The 18,092-nt window shown below is 39.8% G+C and overlaps 1 protein-coding gene across 6 annotated transcripts in view; it reads left to right on the forward strand.

Annotated features, from left to right (window-relative positions):
* Positions 1-18,092, forward strand: part of MRTFB (myocardin related transcription factor B) — a 190,555-nt gene that overhangs the window by 115,985 nt on the left and 56,478 nt on the right. For 4 of the 6 annotated variants that reach the window (XM_055340104.1, XM_055340103.1, XM_055340107.1 and 1 more), the window contains exon 4: positions 18,026-18,091. In XM_055340104.1, the coding sequence (XP_055196079.1) occupies positions 18,026-18,091 (66 nt within the window). Of the gene's footprint in view, positions 1-156; positions 494-18,025; position 18,092 lie in introns of those variants that run through there. The other 2 variants (XM_055340106.1, XM_055340108.1) reach the window with 2 other exon arrangements.

The raw sequence follows: 18,092 nt of genomic DNA on the forward strand, positions 1-18,092 counted from the left end.
GATGATTCGGACCATCAAACTGCAGATGGAAGTACCCAGCGTGGGGGGAAGCTGGAATGGCAAGGGGAAGGGGGCTGGCTGGGAAAAGGGGTGGGATTTCAGCATCGAGCCTCTGGGGCTCTGCCTCCCAATGTGGGAGAGAGTTTAGGGCTTCCAGCAGCAGGAGTGTATTTGCAGGTCAGGCTGGGAACTAAAGAGGAATGGCTGCCTTCAGCTGCTCAAAGACATAATTGCCCAGTGATTGGGGTATCTTGAGGAGGAACCCAGGGACCAGGGACCAGGGACCAGCGTGTGCGGAGCGCTGGTCTCTGCTGCTCGGCAAATTGCGCTTTGCTCCTGCTTGATGCTGCCTGTCTCCAGAAAGCTCTCACCATGATCGATAGCTCCAAGAAGCAGCAACAGGGCTTCCCAGAGATTTTAACTGCTGGAGATTTCGAACCATTAAAAGAAAAGGAATGCCTTGAGGGGAGCAACCAGAAAAGTCTCAAGGAAGGTCAGTCTGTCTGTGGACAGGGGCAAAACTGCCAAATTCATGTTCCTGTTAACCAGGCTGAGCATGTGTGTCTGCTTACCGTGCTGTGTGTCTGCTCTCTGTTCACTCCTGTACTTCACATGTTCTAAGTTCTCTGAAATGAAACCTTAATGCTGTTCTGGGTGGCTCTTTCTCTCGGTTCATTAACTGCTGGAACTCTAGGGATTTTGCAATAATTAATACAGGAAGGGGACTTAGGAGGCCAGTCCTCATTTCAGTGAAATCTTTCCAGGTTCATTTGATATATTTTCTCATACTTTCCGATTTCTTTTGCTCGCACCCCCCACCCCTTTAGGAAAGGCTACTTCCTTTTCAATATCATTCAGAATACTGTTTTAGGTTTACAAACACCTAATTCCAGGAAAATTTTTTCCAATTGACACGTTTAGGGGTTTTATTGTTTAAAACCAGGAGGGTAGCTAGTGCTTTCTTAATTATATCTTTAAATGGTTGGTTTAATTGGTTGTAATGCACATTGCATCATTTTGTTTTGTTTTTTAAAACACATTGCATGGTTTTGTGGCCTTTTAACAAGGCAAAAAAGCAGCTTAAGTGTACTGTCAGTTACTGTCCGTGGCCACTGCATGGTACCTCACTGACTGATTTGAGAAAATGGCCAAGTGTATGAGCTTTGCTGTCCCCTGTCCTGGCATATAGTGAAGTGTGGCCAGACCAGTGTAAGTCATGCTTTACTGTGGCAGCTGGAGAAGATCAAGGGCTGTGGTTTAAGAAATTCAGGATCTATAGAGATAGAGTTTTTCCTGAATCTGAGATAATGAAGGTTACCCCTCTCAATACTTGTTTACTTTGAAATTTGATTTTCTAGGGTTCCTTGGTAGGAAAAGAAAACAAAAAACACAGTAACCTCTTTTCGTTTTATCTACTTTCAGCTCCTGCCATCAGCTGCCCCTCACCTTTCCACTCGCCCTTGCTCATCTTATAGACACAGTAAATGTAGACTTACCTGCCTGAGTAGCAGGTTGAGTTTCTTCCAAAGATATTGCTCCTTTTTTTGCTCAGACATTTAGAATATGAGAACGTGATGATAGAGATTGTTACAGATTTGGAAGATAAGAAGAAGAAACAATAGTTGGACTTTTTAGAGTTGAACTACTTTGGGGTATGGGTAGAAAAAACATGTAGATCAAAACAAATGACACACAATGAAGTATAAATAGCCGTTGCCAGGAACCAAACAATGGGGTCGCCTCTGCTTGCGCACAGCAAGCCTCACTGTAGATTCTTATAAAATCAATACCAGTGGAGTTTTTAGGACACATTCTGGAGATTCACTGAGGGAACTTAAAGTTTTTAAATCATTAACTTAAAAAAATAGTTAAAAATTACCTATGCATCATTTAAGTCAAGTTCAGGTGTTAAGCTCCTGTTCATACCTCACATTTGAAACAATGTCTGTGCTACTTGAACACTGAGAAAGTGAAGAGAAATAGAGCTGTCATAACCACAGAGTAGGATAAGGAGCCAAAGCAAGGATTAAAAACATAAAAGGAGGGTAGAAGCAATACCAAGAAGCACAGAAGAGCAGAGTTGACATGATTACATAACATATGGCTTGTTTCCCTAACCATTGAGATCGTGCCTACCATTTATACTTGTGTGATAATGTATGGTCAGAAGAGCAAGAGCTTGGCTCTTAGGTGAGATGTACTTGGGACCGGGTCCCAGGCACACCATTCTGGAGCTGTGACCCTAGACAAGTTCACTGTCCTGAGCCTTTAATCTCATTTGTACAGTAGGAGAAGCAACACGTACTTCATCCTGTTCTTATGAGATGCCTGATTTGATGCCACTTTGTCATCCCTCTTCTTCTTTGCCTTTTTTCAACCCTTTTCAGCAAAAGTAGCCTTTGGTTACCTTTTCCTTCTATTTTTTTTCATTTTTAAAATTCCCTATATATTTATAGCATAGAGAAATATGTGTTACTGTCATATAAATTCGAGAGAACATTCATGTTTTAAAACCCTCCACAGAAATGGTTGTATAAAATTGATCTATCTCACCACAGTGGTACTGACTAGGGTTTTGCTTTATATACCTCCACAGATTATATTTCTACCTATTTTCTGCTAGAGACAGGGCCAAGGGAAAAACAAAAAACCCCATAGATCTCGAGGATGATCTGTTACCTCCACATTAGTGACGCTGAAAGAGAAATTAGACCTGGGTTTCATTAGAACAGACAAAATAGGAGAAATGTTACAGAAAACACTTTTATTTGAAGTGGCATAAAAATAGTGTGGTTCGTGTGCAAGGACGCCTGGAATTGAGTGTGTCACAGTCACTGCCTGGAGATGTGTACCAGTGGTCAGCTTAGCAGACTCATAGAGCACAACATTGGGGCTGGGATAGTCCTCTGCTGAGCTTTATGTGCTTTTAGGCCTTGGACTATACATTAGTTATATTGACCCATGAAAGTTGATTGATATGGCAGCAGTTATTGAAACACCAAAACACCCTAGAGTCTAATTAGATCCTATACTCTTGTGTCAAAAGAGACAAATACACAAGTGACTATTAGTGTCCGATGGGTGATGCCTCATGTGTTAAAGGATGCTAAAAATATTCATTGTATTTCGCATCAGTAGTGTTCAGTCCTCCACTCACTCCTTTTTGGCAATTTTGGTTTTTGTTTTTGAAAGAACAAGGATCCCTGGGTGGCTCAGCGGTTTAAGTGCCTGCCTTCAGCCCAGGGCATGATGCTGGAGTCCTGGGATGGAGTCCCACATCGGGCTCCCTGCATGGAGCCTGCTTCTCTCTCTGCCTGTATCTCTGCCTCTCTCTCTGTGTCTCTCATGAATAAATAAATAAAATCTTAAAAAGAAAAAAGGAAAGAAAGAACACCCCTGGGATTTTTTTTAAACATCAAGATTTTAAGTTTCCAGGTAGTGAAGAAAGGCTAAATTTTCGTCCATTTAGTTCTAACCACATGGACACAGCCTGGTCTCCCTGGTGTTTCTGACATGTATCTACCGTTAGGGGTTGGAAGTCCAGTCTGCTTCTCAAGTAGGTGCTCTGTTTCTTACTTATATTAGGATATGTCAGAATTCCTGTTGCTGTTAACAGCCAGAATTATTATTAGGGGGAAAAGCAGACTTTATTACCAAATAATCATAGGCTTCAGGAGTCTCTGTGGCACCTTAACAAGAAAATTTAGTAATACCAATTAAAAATTTAAGAAGAAAATGTTGGAAATGGCCTCTGAGTGGTTGTCATCCCATACTTCACAGTTTTGTTAATGCTTATGTAAACTTTATGATAAATACCAATCCATGTGTGTAGTGGGAGAATTTAATTATTAGCTGCTTTAGGTGAGGCTAGCAATAAATATCATGAATTCTCCTGATCAAATTCAAGACAGAGAATTCTCCTTAGACTAGTTTACTTTGTCAAAGCAGCAGTGGGGAATCTCAACTTTTGACTTGTGCATGAAAGCATTTGAACATTTTCTAATTGTGTGCAACATGGATGAAATCTAAAATTGATTTCTGATTCTAGAACTAAAGATGGATATTACAGTCACCAACTTGACAACTGAAGAATTAACAATTACAAATTATGAGGGAAAATCAAATAAATTGAGGTGATTTAATTTAGATAAGTGGTTTAATCTGAGTCATTATTAAGATAATGAATCATAATACCAATGCTACCAGCTAGTTCTAATTAAAGAGGAAAATGGATGCTCTAATGATGAAAAGAAAACTGGGGTATGTATTACTTTACTTTGATTAAAACTAACTTCTCTAACAACCCTAAAACTCAGTGTTTTAACCAAAGTACATTTCTTGCTCAACACACAGTCCAGAGTAGATCAGACTGCTACCCTAGTCACCTATCCTCTAAGAAGTGGCTTGGGGAGTCTGGGCTTCTCATTGTGTTCCTCAACCCATGGGTGGCAGGGGAAGAGTTACAGACATGTGGGGGCCACATTCCCACTTCTGTTCCCGGCGGATAAATAACAGTTATTATTAAAGTTTGTGAAAAGTAGGTGAAAGTTTGTGGTGTGCTGGGACATGGCTGTAGTAGATCTTTTTAAGAAAAGGGTGTACATTTGTCTGAAATCTTCTGAGCAAACCAACCTGGGGAAAAGAGATGAAATAAATATCTTTACCAAAGCACTCAGACTTTTTAATTTTTTTAAAGATTTTATTTATTTATTCATGAGAGACAGAGAGAGAGAGAGAGGCAGAGACACAGGCAGAGGGGGCTCCATGCAGAGAGCCCGACGTGGGACTCTGTCCTGGGTCTCCAGGATCATGCCCTGGGCCGAAGGTGGCGCTAAACCGCTGGGCCACCCCGGGGCTGCCCGCACTCAGACTTTATTAAATGTTGAGAATTATCTCGTACGTACTCAACCTGCACTGTCCATTAGCCACATATGGCTATTTAAATGTAAATTTAAAATAAATAAAATTTTTAAAATTCACTTCCTCCATCACATTAGGCACACGTGGTTAGTGCCTGGCGTATGCAACGGTACAGATTATAAAATGCTTCCGTCAGTGTGGAAAGTTCTGTGAACGACAGTGTTGCTCTGCTTTTCTTCCTCCATGCCTCTGCCCACCACATTCCTTTCATCCCAGCTTTGCAGGTCCAAAGTCGCCAAAAACCCAAACCCAATGCCATTTCCTAAAGAAAGTTGCTTGATCCTATTAGCTAAAAATAATTTCCCCTCTCCTGTATGTTCCCTATAACTTGATCTGCATTTCTTCGTGGCATTTGACCTTTTTCTGTAGTGATACATAGATCTTTATTGTCTTCACTATTAGACTGATGATTTGGGGGGATAGAATCCTTGTTTGGATCATTTTTATACCTCACCCCCAGTGTCCTGCATCTCAGAGACACATTATTATGCAACAAGTATTTAAAGAGTATTACCCCCCCCCGCCTTCTTAAACAGAATATAATTTGAACTCTTCCCTTCAGATATAATTTATAATTCAGTTATAAACTAATAACCCCACATGTGATGCATTAGTGCCTTAAAGCACTGTGTCAAGGTGTGTGAAATCATTTTTCATCAGTCCACAGAATGATCTTTAGATCATTACTAGATTATTAGCATTGTTCTTTATGGTTTGATTTTTGCCAAAATCCAGCCGCTCTCCCTTTTCTGATTTGCTGCTTCTAATTCGTATTTGTAAGGTAAGCAACAAAGTAACACAATGTAATAGATCTTGATTCTATTGTTGACCCAGCTAAAATACATTTATTGAGCCATGGTTGAGAAACAGACAAATAAGCAGTTGAAATAAAGAATGCCACAAAGCCTTCTCTGATTAAAGCACATGAATTTTGTAACATCTATTTTGATTTCTCTTAGAAATTCTTTGTTTTCTGTCAGTGTTCTACAAAAGTGCAAGTGTTGTACAGTATCACTAAAATAACATTTTTAAAAAATAAATTTGAAGAGTATAATATAGTCTTTATAATAAATTAAACTAACATGCTGGTATGAAGGAAAAGGTAAAAGATCCCTCTTCCCAGACAGTGTTTTTAAAAAACAATGGGTGCATGCTGTTTTTGAGGTAAAGTTATATAACTTTTTGTTAGAAATGATTTGATTTTGCAGAATTTGAGTGTTTGTACTCAGCATCGTGACAGCATACAAGGAGCTTGCAGACTAAAAAGTGAGAAACTAAATGATAATATAGAGTGAAAATGTGCACGCACGTAAAAGAGAGAACAGAAGAAACCCATGTGTGTGTGCTCTCGTCCACACGAGGGAAGAAGACACCTGTTCGGGCCAGCCCTCTCTCCAGACCTGTGCAGCCCCCTACATCCCTGACGACTCCAGTGGGCGTCTTCTTCCCATGAAACATGCTCCTCTAGTTTCCTGTCACATTTAAGGGAACTTCTGTCCACCCATTGGCTCATGCTGGGAATTTGATCAGTGACACTGTCCCTGACCTCCTCCTCATAACCTGTCACCAGGTCCCATCACAGATCCATCAGTTCTACCTCAAATATATTTCTCTCACCCATAGCACTGTTTCACTACGGCCACCACCCTTGCCTAGGTCCCCTTCCTCAAATGCAGTCTCAAGTGGACACAGGGCTGCCTCCTAATCTCACCCCACCCATTTAGACCCCTCCATGGACTGAGGCCCTGCCCCTGTGTCCAGAAATAGGATGTTCTTCTGTTTCCTTCTATCACTGTCTCTCCCAGAATGCCTCTCCCTCCCCAATCCACCCTACTCCATTGGCTTGAAGGACCACAACTCATCCCTTCATTTGCATCATCATGTACAGTCGCTATGATACTGGGGCAGCCCACTTCTCAGTTCTCTTGCTTTGGTGGGCAGATAGCTATGCATGCATATGTGTATGTAGGTAACTAGGTAGGTGAATGCGTGGGAGTCCCGTTCCTGAATCTGCACAGTGGCAGAAAAACCAAGCTATTGAGCCAGGATCAAGTGACCTCAAAAGAGTAGCATGTGCTTTCTATTCTGAGAAAAATTGGAGATAAATAATATTCCACAGTTTTTCTGTTTCATTGTCAATTATCCTTTTATTCAGAGAGCCTGCCTTAGGCCTTTACATTAAGACTTTTCAGTCTTTTATGCCACATACATCTTCCCATCTTAGAGGAATTAAGAGAGAACTCCTACCTGCCAGCACCTCTGCCTAGAGCTGCACGCTGAAATGCTGATGTGGTGGTGGAATATAGAACTTCTGATTGCCCCCACAATAAGAAAAATATTATGTTTTCTTGGAATCATACAGATTAAGAAATAGATAAATTTGGCTATGGAGCCAGCATGGTTCTACAGATTAAAAATCAATTGTCTCAAAGAAAGAAATCAAATATTGCTTTAACCTCTTTACATTGCTGGTGATAAAACAGTTAAGTGGGTGATTTTGCTTTTGAAGTGCCTGTTGTTTGTGTTATACTTCCATTTATGCCTCACTGTGTACTTTATTTCCATCACTTTTTAATCAAACACTATTTTTAAAATGCGTATATGTAAAATATCTTTCTGTACGTCTGCCACAGACTAATGTCATCCCTGCCATTTTGTACTGGGCCCCCTGGCTTGACATCACGTTGTCATACCATGAGAAGCATACTTTAAATTCATTCCAACTTTTGACAAAAAGGAGAAGGGAATTTGTGTGAAGGTATGATCAGTTTAAAGAAACATGCCCCATTTTTAGCAGTCTGTTTCCATGGTAACAGAAGCAGCAGCCAACCATGGAGTTATCAAAGTGCCTGTAAATTTCCAAGGCTGAGTATTGAAAACATTGTTTTCCTGACCTCATACTGCAGATTAATTCAGGAAACCTATAGTATGTGGGCCTGGACTGTTAGCATTCTCATTTTTACTTCATTTTTGCTTTTAATTCCTAATGGAGGTTAAATGGTGCATTTTAGACTGTGACCTTCCCATCAAGTTTAGAATTCTGAAGTTGGTACCACCTGCCTCTTCCCACATCCCCCAACCCAGTAGACTTCATAAGGATACAGTAGGCTCTCCGACATTGGAAAGAAAGGCAGTATTTCCTGTGTAGCCTAAGGCCTAACTTTTTCAAACACTAATTTATGTAGTTTTTTAGTTAGCTTGATTTTGTCTCCCTTACTTAAGTGGAAAGTAATAGTATAAAAATTCCCAATCAGAAATGCTGTTTGCTGTTCATCATGTCAGAGGTGTAGATTTATGTGCACACTATCTAACTCTGCTTTTGTTCCAGAAAGGAAGTGCCAGTAATGGAAGCTTGCTTCGTCAGGGCAGACGGCATGGCTGTTACAGGACAGACCACCATTTTATTTTGGGCTTCTCTGTGATCTATTTTGTAGAATCATTTAAAGAAGAACCTTATTTTATAATTGTCAAATTAGACTCCAAGGTCCGTGATCTTTGGTTGCTCTTCTTTATCTTGTGTGAGAGTACTTACGTGCTTTTTCTCTTCTTTAATGCTTCATGAATTTTACATTAATAGTAAGTGGAGATAAAAACAAATTAGTATCTGCCAGTTTTTCATGGTTTTCTTTACTCTTTTGCCCTTCACCTTCCCTTATTAATCTTCTTATACCCTTTAAAGCAACATAATTAGATTTTGTCTTCTCTTCTACCACCGACAGTAATTCGAAAATACCCTGGGCTTCACATTCCTACAACAAAGTGAAATAGTCCTAGTTCTGCCCATGAGAAGCACTCACCCATAGAATATTCTTCTGTTGACTTATTCTTTGACATGATATTCTCCTTCCTCAGAAAATATAACTCTCTTATATACTCTAAGTATACCACACAAAATTAAGTAAGACATATTTATTAAAAATTCTATATTATGAGCATTTAGAAGGTGCTAGAATATAGGGGTGTCATCTAGAAGGGGAAGTACAGGCCAAAACAATCCCAACAAAACCTAGGATTCAGTGTGACAAGAAATATAAAATGTAGCTGTTACTATAGTCCTCATACTCCTGAAAGACAAAGTCACCATTAGTGATTCATGGAATTATGGTGGTGGAGGGCTAGCCAGGGCTGGGGGAGAAATGCAAAATTTGATTATTGAGTTACTAGTTTCTTAGTCTCTTCTTCTAGCTTTTTAAAATTGAGGTAAAGTTGGCATAACCCAAAATTAGCCATTTTAAAGTGAACAATTCAGAGTTCCAAAATATTTTCATCACTCCAAAGACAATCCTGTATCCATTTAAGTAGTTATCCCCATGTCCCCCACCTCCATCCCCAGTTCTGCTTGCCACTGATCTGAACTCAGTCTCTGCATTTACTGATTCTGGATATTTCACATACATGGAACCATCTACTGTGCGGCTTTTGTCTCTGGCATCTTCCACTGAGCATCATGTTTTCCAGGTTCATCTGTGTTGGAGCAGGTGTCCATGCTGCATTCCTTTTTTTATGGCTGAATAACGTTCCATTGTGTGGACAGACCACAGTTTTTACCATTCATTTCTTGCGGACATTGGGACCGTTCCCACCTCCTGGTGATTGTGAATTAGTGCTGCTCTGCACACGTGTGTGTGTGTGTGTGTGTGTGTGTGTGAGAGAGAGAGAGAGAGAGAGAGAGAGAGAGAGAGAGAGAGAGAGAGAGAGGGAGAGAGAGACCGACCCTGTCTTCCATTCTTTTCAGTTCACCTAGAAGTGGAATTGCTGGGCTATGCCTCTTCTTCACTAAAACTTTGTATAATGAGCTTCAGGAAGAACTGCCAAATTGTTCTAAATTTGTATCGTGTGGTCTTTGATCAGAAGGATAAAGTTCAGAGCCAATGAGTGACTTGCCAGTTTCCCGACTGACTTCTGTCCCCCAAGCTGTTGCCATTATTAATTGGAGCATTTCAGCAACAAATAACTTTGTTTCTCTTTCCAAATTGCTCTTCCCAGTCTGCAGTGATTGTGTCGAACCTCCCTGGCTGGCCTCAAATTGACTTTTCCTTCATTCCCCTCATGTTCAGCAAGTCGCCTTTCTTCCTCCTCCTGTGAAAAAATTAAAGCCGTCTTTGGGAAATCCCTGGACATCCCAGACCAAATCTAGGTATCTAGCTTTACCCACTCGTCTTTACTCTCCTGTTGTGATAGAGGAAGTATCTCTTCACAAAAGCTCTCTTTGTGTGCTCTGAATCCTCTTTCCTTCCAGGGACCTGCTGCCTGTCCCTCTCCTGTGCATTCTCATTCAGAGTCCTTCATGCTCATTCTCCCTCCTACCCTTTCTCCTCCTTCCTGTCTCTTGCTCTTCATCAGTTATGAACTTGCTTGGGTATGTTCCAGGTGTTCCACACCTCTCAAGCTCTCACCTTCTCTCCTACCCTTCAGGGCAACATTTTGAAAACATTGCTTCTGTTAACATCATTCACACCCTTGCCCCTTCTCTACTCTGTAACCTCAAGCAGGGGGAGCTGCAGAGGGAGAGGGAGAAGCAGGCTCCTTGCTGAGCAGCGAGCCCGATAGAGGACTCAATCCCAGGACCCTGGGATCATGACCTGAGCTGAAGGCAGACAATTAACCCAATGAGCCCCCCCAAGCATCCCTCTAGTCTGACTTCCATCCATGACTCCAAGTAGTAGCTTCTTGTGAACAAAAACTGCAGTTGGTCATGACCCCCTTCCAGAAACACTTTCACACACACTCTTCAGCCTCCTTTTCCTTCATAGACCACTTCCTCTGACTTCCTTTTCTGGATCATCATCCTCTAGCTGACCCATATGTGGGCTTTTCATTGTTAACTTTCCTAGGCGCTGAGTTGCAGGCTTCTTTTGCCTGCTCTTTCTGTGTTCTCTACCTCGCTGAACTCTCATGCTTCAAATGCCAATAAGTGATAACTTTCTAATTTCACTCTCCTTCTAAGACCTACCTTCTGAAATCTGGACACACAGAGCCAGTTGACATCGCTGCTAGCAATTTACACATGTCCAATACCAAGCTCCTGAACGGCCAAATTGTGCTCTTTGTCTTAGTAAAATGGTCTAACCAGGTGCTTAAGCCCAGAAACCCAGGCATCATCTTTCTTGTCTCTTTCTTCTTGAAACACAACATCCAGTCTCTTACCATATACTGTTGATTTTATTCTAAATATATCTTAAATCTGTCTGTTACATCCCTCAGCTGTGTTGAAGGGGAAAAAAATGAGATGTCTTGTGCTTAAAGTTTCTACCCAGGAACATTAGAAAAATTCTACCAAGTTTATAAATAAATAGGAGCTTTGCAAGGGAAAGCTTAAGCAGGGCTTCTGACAACCACTATAAATGTCTCCACGTTTCAGTCAAAAACCTGCCCCATCACCCTCACTAATGCTTTTGATATTTTTTGGCTCCTCACTGCTTATTATTTATAACAAATTTCACTGTTATTTTGGCATGATATTTGCCATTAGTCTTGGGTGAGCACAAGTGATCTTTGTTTCTGAATTTAAAGTTACCTTAAAACATGTTGATGTACATTGTGGGGAATGGATGAACAGAATGGTACTCTCTCAACTCATAAGTGGGAATATAGATTGCCGAAACCATTTGGATTGCAAAGTGCCCCCATCAGAATTTTAAATGCATGTTCCATTATCATACATTTTATGTATATAATCATCATCATCATGGAAGGATACCAAAAAAATGAGGATAATCATTGCAGCATTGTTTATAATAGCAAAAAAATCTGGAAACTTATATGTATATGATTGATATATCCATATGTTGGATACAGCCATTCATACAACCAGTAAGAATGAGCTAGATATTACGGGTTTGTTCTTTTTTTTTTTTTTAAAAGCAAATCAGCAAACTACATGAATAGTGTGATCTACCCCGTGTATCTCCTTTGCATATCTTATATTTAATATTGCTGGAATATTCACAAAACACCCTCTGGGGCCATAGAAGCTTCACAGTGGTTACGTTTGTGGAGAAGGACTAGAGGTGTGGAGTGGAATGGACTTTCACTTTTCTTTTTAATACCTTCTTTATATGTGTGTGTGTCTCTTATTTCAACAAATAAATAGAAAAAATTCTCATAAAACCTGAATTTTTAATAGAGGTATTGGTGGTATAGTGGTATATTTCTGAGACCCAGGCCCAGAAGGAACTCCTCAGGATGTGGCTGCTTACCTTCTGACTACAAAATACCCATCCAAGCAAAGAGCTATAAGCATGTGAATCTTTGTTGAATTAAGTTTTTTTTAATCCTCCTGATAATGGGGGAGGACTGCATTTGTGGGGGCTGGGGGATATGTGGGAAATCTGTACTTCTGTCTTAGTTTTGCTCTAAGCCTAAAACTGCTTTAAAAAAAAAACTGCTTTAAAAAATAATAATAAAGTGAAAACATTCTTGCAGTTTTATATATATAAAAAAAAAAAAACAGTGGTTACTTTTACCAAGCATCTGAAGTAATAGTGGTCATAATAACAGTATTGATGACCACCACCTATTCAAACATTTGTCTTTAAGGAGAAGGAAGAATTCATCTGTCTTTTGCTCTTTGAATATAAATTTTCTCAAGATTTCAATTTTTTTTTAAAGATTTTATTTATTCATGAGAGACACACAGAGAGAGAGGCAGAGCCACAGGCAGAGGGAGAAGCAGGCTCCATGCAGGGAGCCCGACGTGGGACTTGATCCTGGGCCTTCAGGATCACACCCTGGGCCAAAGGCGGCACTAAACCGCTGAGCCACCCAGGCTGCCCAAGACTTCAAATTTTTTACCTTACCTGATTAAGCAAATGCAGGTATACATTTTACCGCTAAATTGCTGCTTTAATAAACGACTACAACCCAGCTTCAGTGAGGCCCTCAGACCTCAATGTCCAAAGATTTTATGTAGGGGCCAGTATTCCCCTATCTTTTCAAAAGATAATATGATGATAACATTGTCTCTTTTTATAGGCTCAGGCACCTAATTTAATGCAGTCTAAACAATACCTAATTAATTTTTGCCAAGTCCCGTCATTTTATTCTCTTTATTCAAACATCTATTTGAAAAAATTAAATTTAAAAACAGAAACCAGGGCCTGTTTTTTGCATACTAGTGCCTTCAGAGTCGATACAGAATCAGTTTCAGAGTATTCTTTGGTTTTCCATCTTTGCTTTTGCCTCTGGTTTACCTGGCCTTCACTTGACTGCTCAGGGTCTTGGGTTTTTCATCCCTGATGATTCTACAGTTTATTCTGCGTGATGTCCTGCAATTAAATAATATACATTGAGTCCTCAAACTTGCAGGCAGCTGCTCATCTCCCCTCCCCTTTGTAACCTACCCTCCTTCATACCCTGTAACTGAAACTAGCTATTTATAAAGAATTTCCAAGACCATGGCTGACTGCCACACCGCTTTCCAGAACAGGTCATTTCTGCCTTGTTTTTATAGTATACAGTCCTCAGATATCCCCTCAAAAACCTTTTGCACCAAAACCGTGCTTTAAAATGTTGCATAATGTGGGTTTTTTTCCTTTAGAGTGAAAAGGCACTTTAATTAGCACTTTAGAGTGAAAAAGCACTTTAATTATTATACAAACACTTCAAATATTCTACGTATAGAAAAAAGAATACACATATCACCTTGGTTCAAAAAGCAAATGAAAATTTTGAAGTGGGGTATTATATGAAAGACATTGCATTTTAAGTTGGGGTTGTTGTTTTATTTTCCTATAGGAAACTAATCCTGAAATTTTGTCTAAAGGCAGTTTAATCCATTTAAGAGGTTGGGTAAAGGAGCTAAAAATACTCTTTAATGCGTAGACGATTTGTGATGCTGAATAAGAGGGACATTTCATCCCTAACATTAGATAAGCTACCTTTCATCCTTTGGAATGGTGGTTAAAAATCCAATTTTTACATTTCTTATATCAAGAGCAAGTTGCAAACACTTTTGTTGACACAATATTGTTTTTATATGTTGTACCAAAGAATAACATGAAATAAGATTTTCAAAATTGTATGTATTTTTTTCTCTGCTAAAATGTAAGAGGAAGCCATGAATGTTAGCCTTAAAAAGTATTAAAACACATCTACCTTGGAAATTCAATAATTAAATTTTTTTCTCTAAATTAAATGGATATAAAGTAGTATGTATCCATGTCCTCACACATCTGCTGTAATTTCAAAAGATGCTGGCTTGCACACAAAGCAACTAGTCCTACTACGTTATGGTCATTCCTTATATGGACCACACAGGTACCCCTTCTTCTTCCTTCTGGGAATTAAGGGTTTAAACTCAATGATTTTAGACTTACAGACTTACTATGACCATGTGTTGGATTATTTTAGTTTCTCCATTTTTCAAAGGCAAAGACATTATTTAAAAATGTTCACATATGAGTGGTTGTAACATGAATTCTATTTCACTCTTATCATTACTATGTCCTTTGTTTTCTTAAAGGATGTAGCCACTCACTGGCTGATCTGAACTATTTTCTTCCTCCTAGGAATTCTCTAGATTTACATGTTTTCTTATCTTTCATGTAGTATTTGCAAAATGACCACGGAGAACTCTCAGTTGTAGTCAATTCCCTAATAAGATGGAAGCCATGGTGTCAGCCCAATAGCTCAGTTGATCAACTCATCTCAGCACCGGGGAGAACGTTGTCAGGTTCAATTTCCAGACACAAGGCTAGTGCCCGGGACACTGGCTTCTTAGGCATCTGCTATACGACCACCTGCCGCCAGCACAGGAAAGCACTGCCGGACCAGCGTCTAGTCTTCCGTTGGTGGCTATAGAAGTGCAGTCTCAACGACACGTGCAGAATGTGTCAGGCTTTCCAGAGACCAGCTGGTGTCTTGAGAATGACAACTACGCAGCAAGCCCAGTGGTGGTCAGTGGTCTGGGCCTTCCCCATCTCCATGGGGATGGGAGCATGCAGTCTGCCAGCGGGGAAGATGGTCTCCATGCTCAACTCCTAAAGGCCCCAGAGAAACTCGAGAAAGCCTCTGGATCCCACAACCACAGACGACTCTTTGATGATTAACAGAATCGGGTCCCCTGCCCCCCTTCACTGTCCTGGCTACACACTGCCACATTCTACCAGCTCCAGTTGGCCAGTGTCGCAGGACAGTTATGCCATCTGCACCCTTCAGACCGTGTCTTTCCTGGCCTGGATATGCTGCCTTCGAGGTGCAGATGTTGGTTGTCACTTACTGTACATTAACTGGTACACTGATTTGATGAGTGAGAAGCACTAAAAGGAAGTTTGATATTTCCTAGAATTGTGAGCCTGTAACCAATTTGTACTTTTTATAACTGGTGGTTCTTCTCAGAAGAGCTTCCATCAAGTTGTGAGTTACTGGTTATGTTTAATATGGGGAAATACAGTAATTGTGTTTTGATGCTGACCAAAAGTGGCAGTGTACCTGAGCCTCTCTATAGGGCATTGTGCCCGACACTCAGTATAATGTGTCTAGTGCAGCCCACTTGGAGCTAGATGGGGAAAACTAAATCCAGCTGGGCAATCAGTCTTAACCACGTGACTAGTTACTTGCACCTCTGCCTCCTCTGCCATTCATGGTCTTGCTAATGTCCTTGCTTCAAAACAAACCTTCCATTCACAGCTGCTGCTCCTGCTGCTCTTGGCCATGCACCCCATACCTGCACCTTGCAATTCTAACAGACCCCTCATAGGTGGGCTCTTAGCCAACCAGTGTGCCTGCACCAAGCTGCCTGCTGCACCTGCTTTGAGTAACGCCATAGTGTGATGATGCTGCTTCTTGAGAAAATTCTATAGGCAATGAGGAGAGGAGTGATTGGGAAGATTATTCTCCTACCTACAAGCAGTATGACATAAGTCAGGTTGTATTCCACATAGAAAACCAGATGGAAAACACAAGTAGTTTGTGTTTAGCGTTTATTTTAATAATTGGTGACATGTGTTCATTTTGTGTGGTACCCTTGTGGGAGCACATACCTTTGCATGTCAGCATGAGAACGTGATTTCTAGTCCAAGATCTTGTAGCTGACAGAGCCACTATCACAGTGCATGAGGGCAGCTGACCAGGATACAGTCAGGAGACGCTTCCAGGCTAACAAGCTGTTGTCATCACTGGTAGTTTGCAAATGAAGTTGTCGCAAATGTATCCGTCATTCCAAGATGCCATTCGCCCTAAAAATATGTATTGTGTTTGATACATTTGTCTCACAAGTATGGTGCTTTGTTTGTTTGTTTTAAACCAAAGAAGGGAGCTGTTGATGTTTTCATTATCCTTTCTATTTGACACCTTTCTTTGAGGATACTCCTGCTAGAGATGCATCAGCAGACATGGACCACCGTGATCCAGAAGGGTCAGCCTTTGAAGTGGAGAATGTTCTGACCCTTTTCTCCTCTCACTATTCTTCTTCTTGGGATTATACCTCTTGAATATGACCATCTCAAATTTAGACAAGCATTAGCTCTAGCATTTGTGGAAGAATGTTAGAGTATGCAGGCATTTGGGTGCTATCATATTCACAGGTTATCTCTTGGTTATTTTTGTTCCTAGTAAAGTACTGTGATGGGAACATACTATCCTCAATAAACTGTAAGTTATCAGGGGAAAGATCTTCCTGTTAGAGCATAATTGATTCAAAGCATCACAAACAATTTTAATGTGAGAAACATGTGCATATATTTTTTTGACCCACTAAATTTTTCTTTTGCTTTGTGTAATAGAATCTTAGGTCAGTTGCTTCAGTTCTAAAGGGGATATCAGTGATGCTCTGTGATCCTATGTCCACCAAAAGAAGCAAAACAACTTTTTTTTCAGTATTTAATAAAGGGTGACATTTATATCTAGCGATGAATAGGAAAATATTTAAAAGCCATTCTACAGTCTAGACTATTTTGGAAGTATATCTATCTAGGCTTGTGCTCTGCAGTCAGGTCAAAAAGCAAAAAGCAAGGATATAAGGACCATAGGCCCTGCATCTTTAGGTCTTAGGGGTTTATTGTAAGTAGAAGCCATCATGTGCATTGCCTTTGAGCCTGGGTACAAGACTGGTCTGAGCTAGCCTCTTGTTCCAGCCATCACCCCCTTGCTAGAACATTCTCTCTTTCTTCAAGAAATACATGAAGGTAATTTTTTAAAGCATATTGGTGGCCTTTAGTCAAACCCTAAATGAGCCTAACCTTGGTTTTCATCTACAGACGAAACCATAAAAATCAAAATAGAAACTTTAAGGTAAACCAAGGAAAGTATTTTTCAAAGCTACTTCATGTATTCCTCTTTTGTGAAATAGGCTCATTTCCCAGATAAAAAAAAAATAGGTGATAGAAAAGGAAGCTGCTTGAGAAATCTAGGGGGAAAATTTATTCTTAATAAATGTGGCAAAGTGGATTTTCACTTTTTTTTGATGTATACTTCATTCTCTACAAGTTCTAATGATTGATTTATTCTTTTTTCATTAAAATGATATCAATTGATTTTGGTTTTTTGAGAATTCGCAGAATGAGACATGGTGTTATGTTTGTGCAAAGATTATTAAACTTTAAGCTCTTAATTTAGAAATTTTCCTTTGGGTCATTAGTAATATCTCACAGGTCTAATTTTTATTATAAATTTGGCCTTCATTAAAGCTATTTAAAACTTGTTCCGGATGAAGCAAGTCTCTCCAAATAAGTCAATCTTAAAATAAATTTTTGTTATTAACTTGCTTTATTTAAAAAAAAACTAATTAATGTCAAAGAATCTCACATTTCTATTTCTACCAATTAGATATTTTTATTAGCAAGTCTTAACTTGTAAGCCAACTATTTTAGTTTATTTGCTGAGTACTTTGTGATTGTATTGACACAATAAATATTTAGCTTTATCTATCAAATTAAGATCATTAACTACACAAACAAATATGCTAAAAGAACTTCAGAATTTACCAAACAGGTAGAAACTACAAACTTATTTTCTTTCTATAAGTTAAATGGTGTCAGGTAGTAACCTTACTCAGTAAGAATAGAAGATGGTTTAATAAAGCTTAGCTTGTATCTCCTCTGGGACTTGATAAGTCGGATCCTACAGTTGCATATAAATTCCAATGGTGATTCTTTCCTTTTCACAGTGCTCCAGCTGAGGCTGCAGCAGAGGAGGACAAGAGAACAACTGGTGGACCAGGGCATCATGCCACG

Source organism: Nyctereutes procyonoides, unplaced genomic scaffold (genome assembly GCF_905146905.1).
Source record: "Nyctereutes procyonoides isolate TBG_1078 unplaced genomic scaffold, NYPRO_anot_genome, whole genome shotgun sequence".
NCBI lineage: Eukaryota > Metazoa > Chordata > Mammalia > Carnivora > Canidae > Nyctereutes > Nyctereutes procyonoides.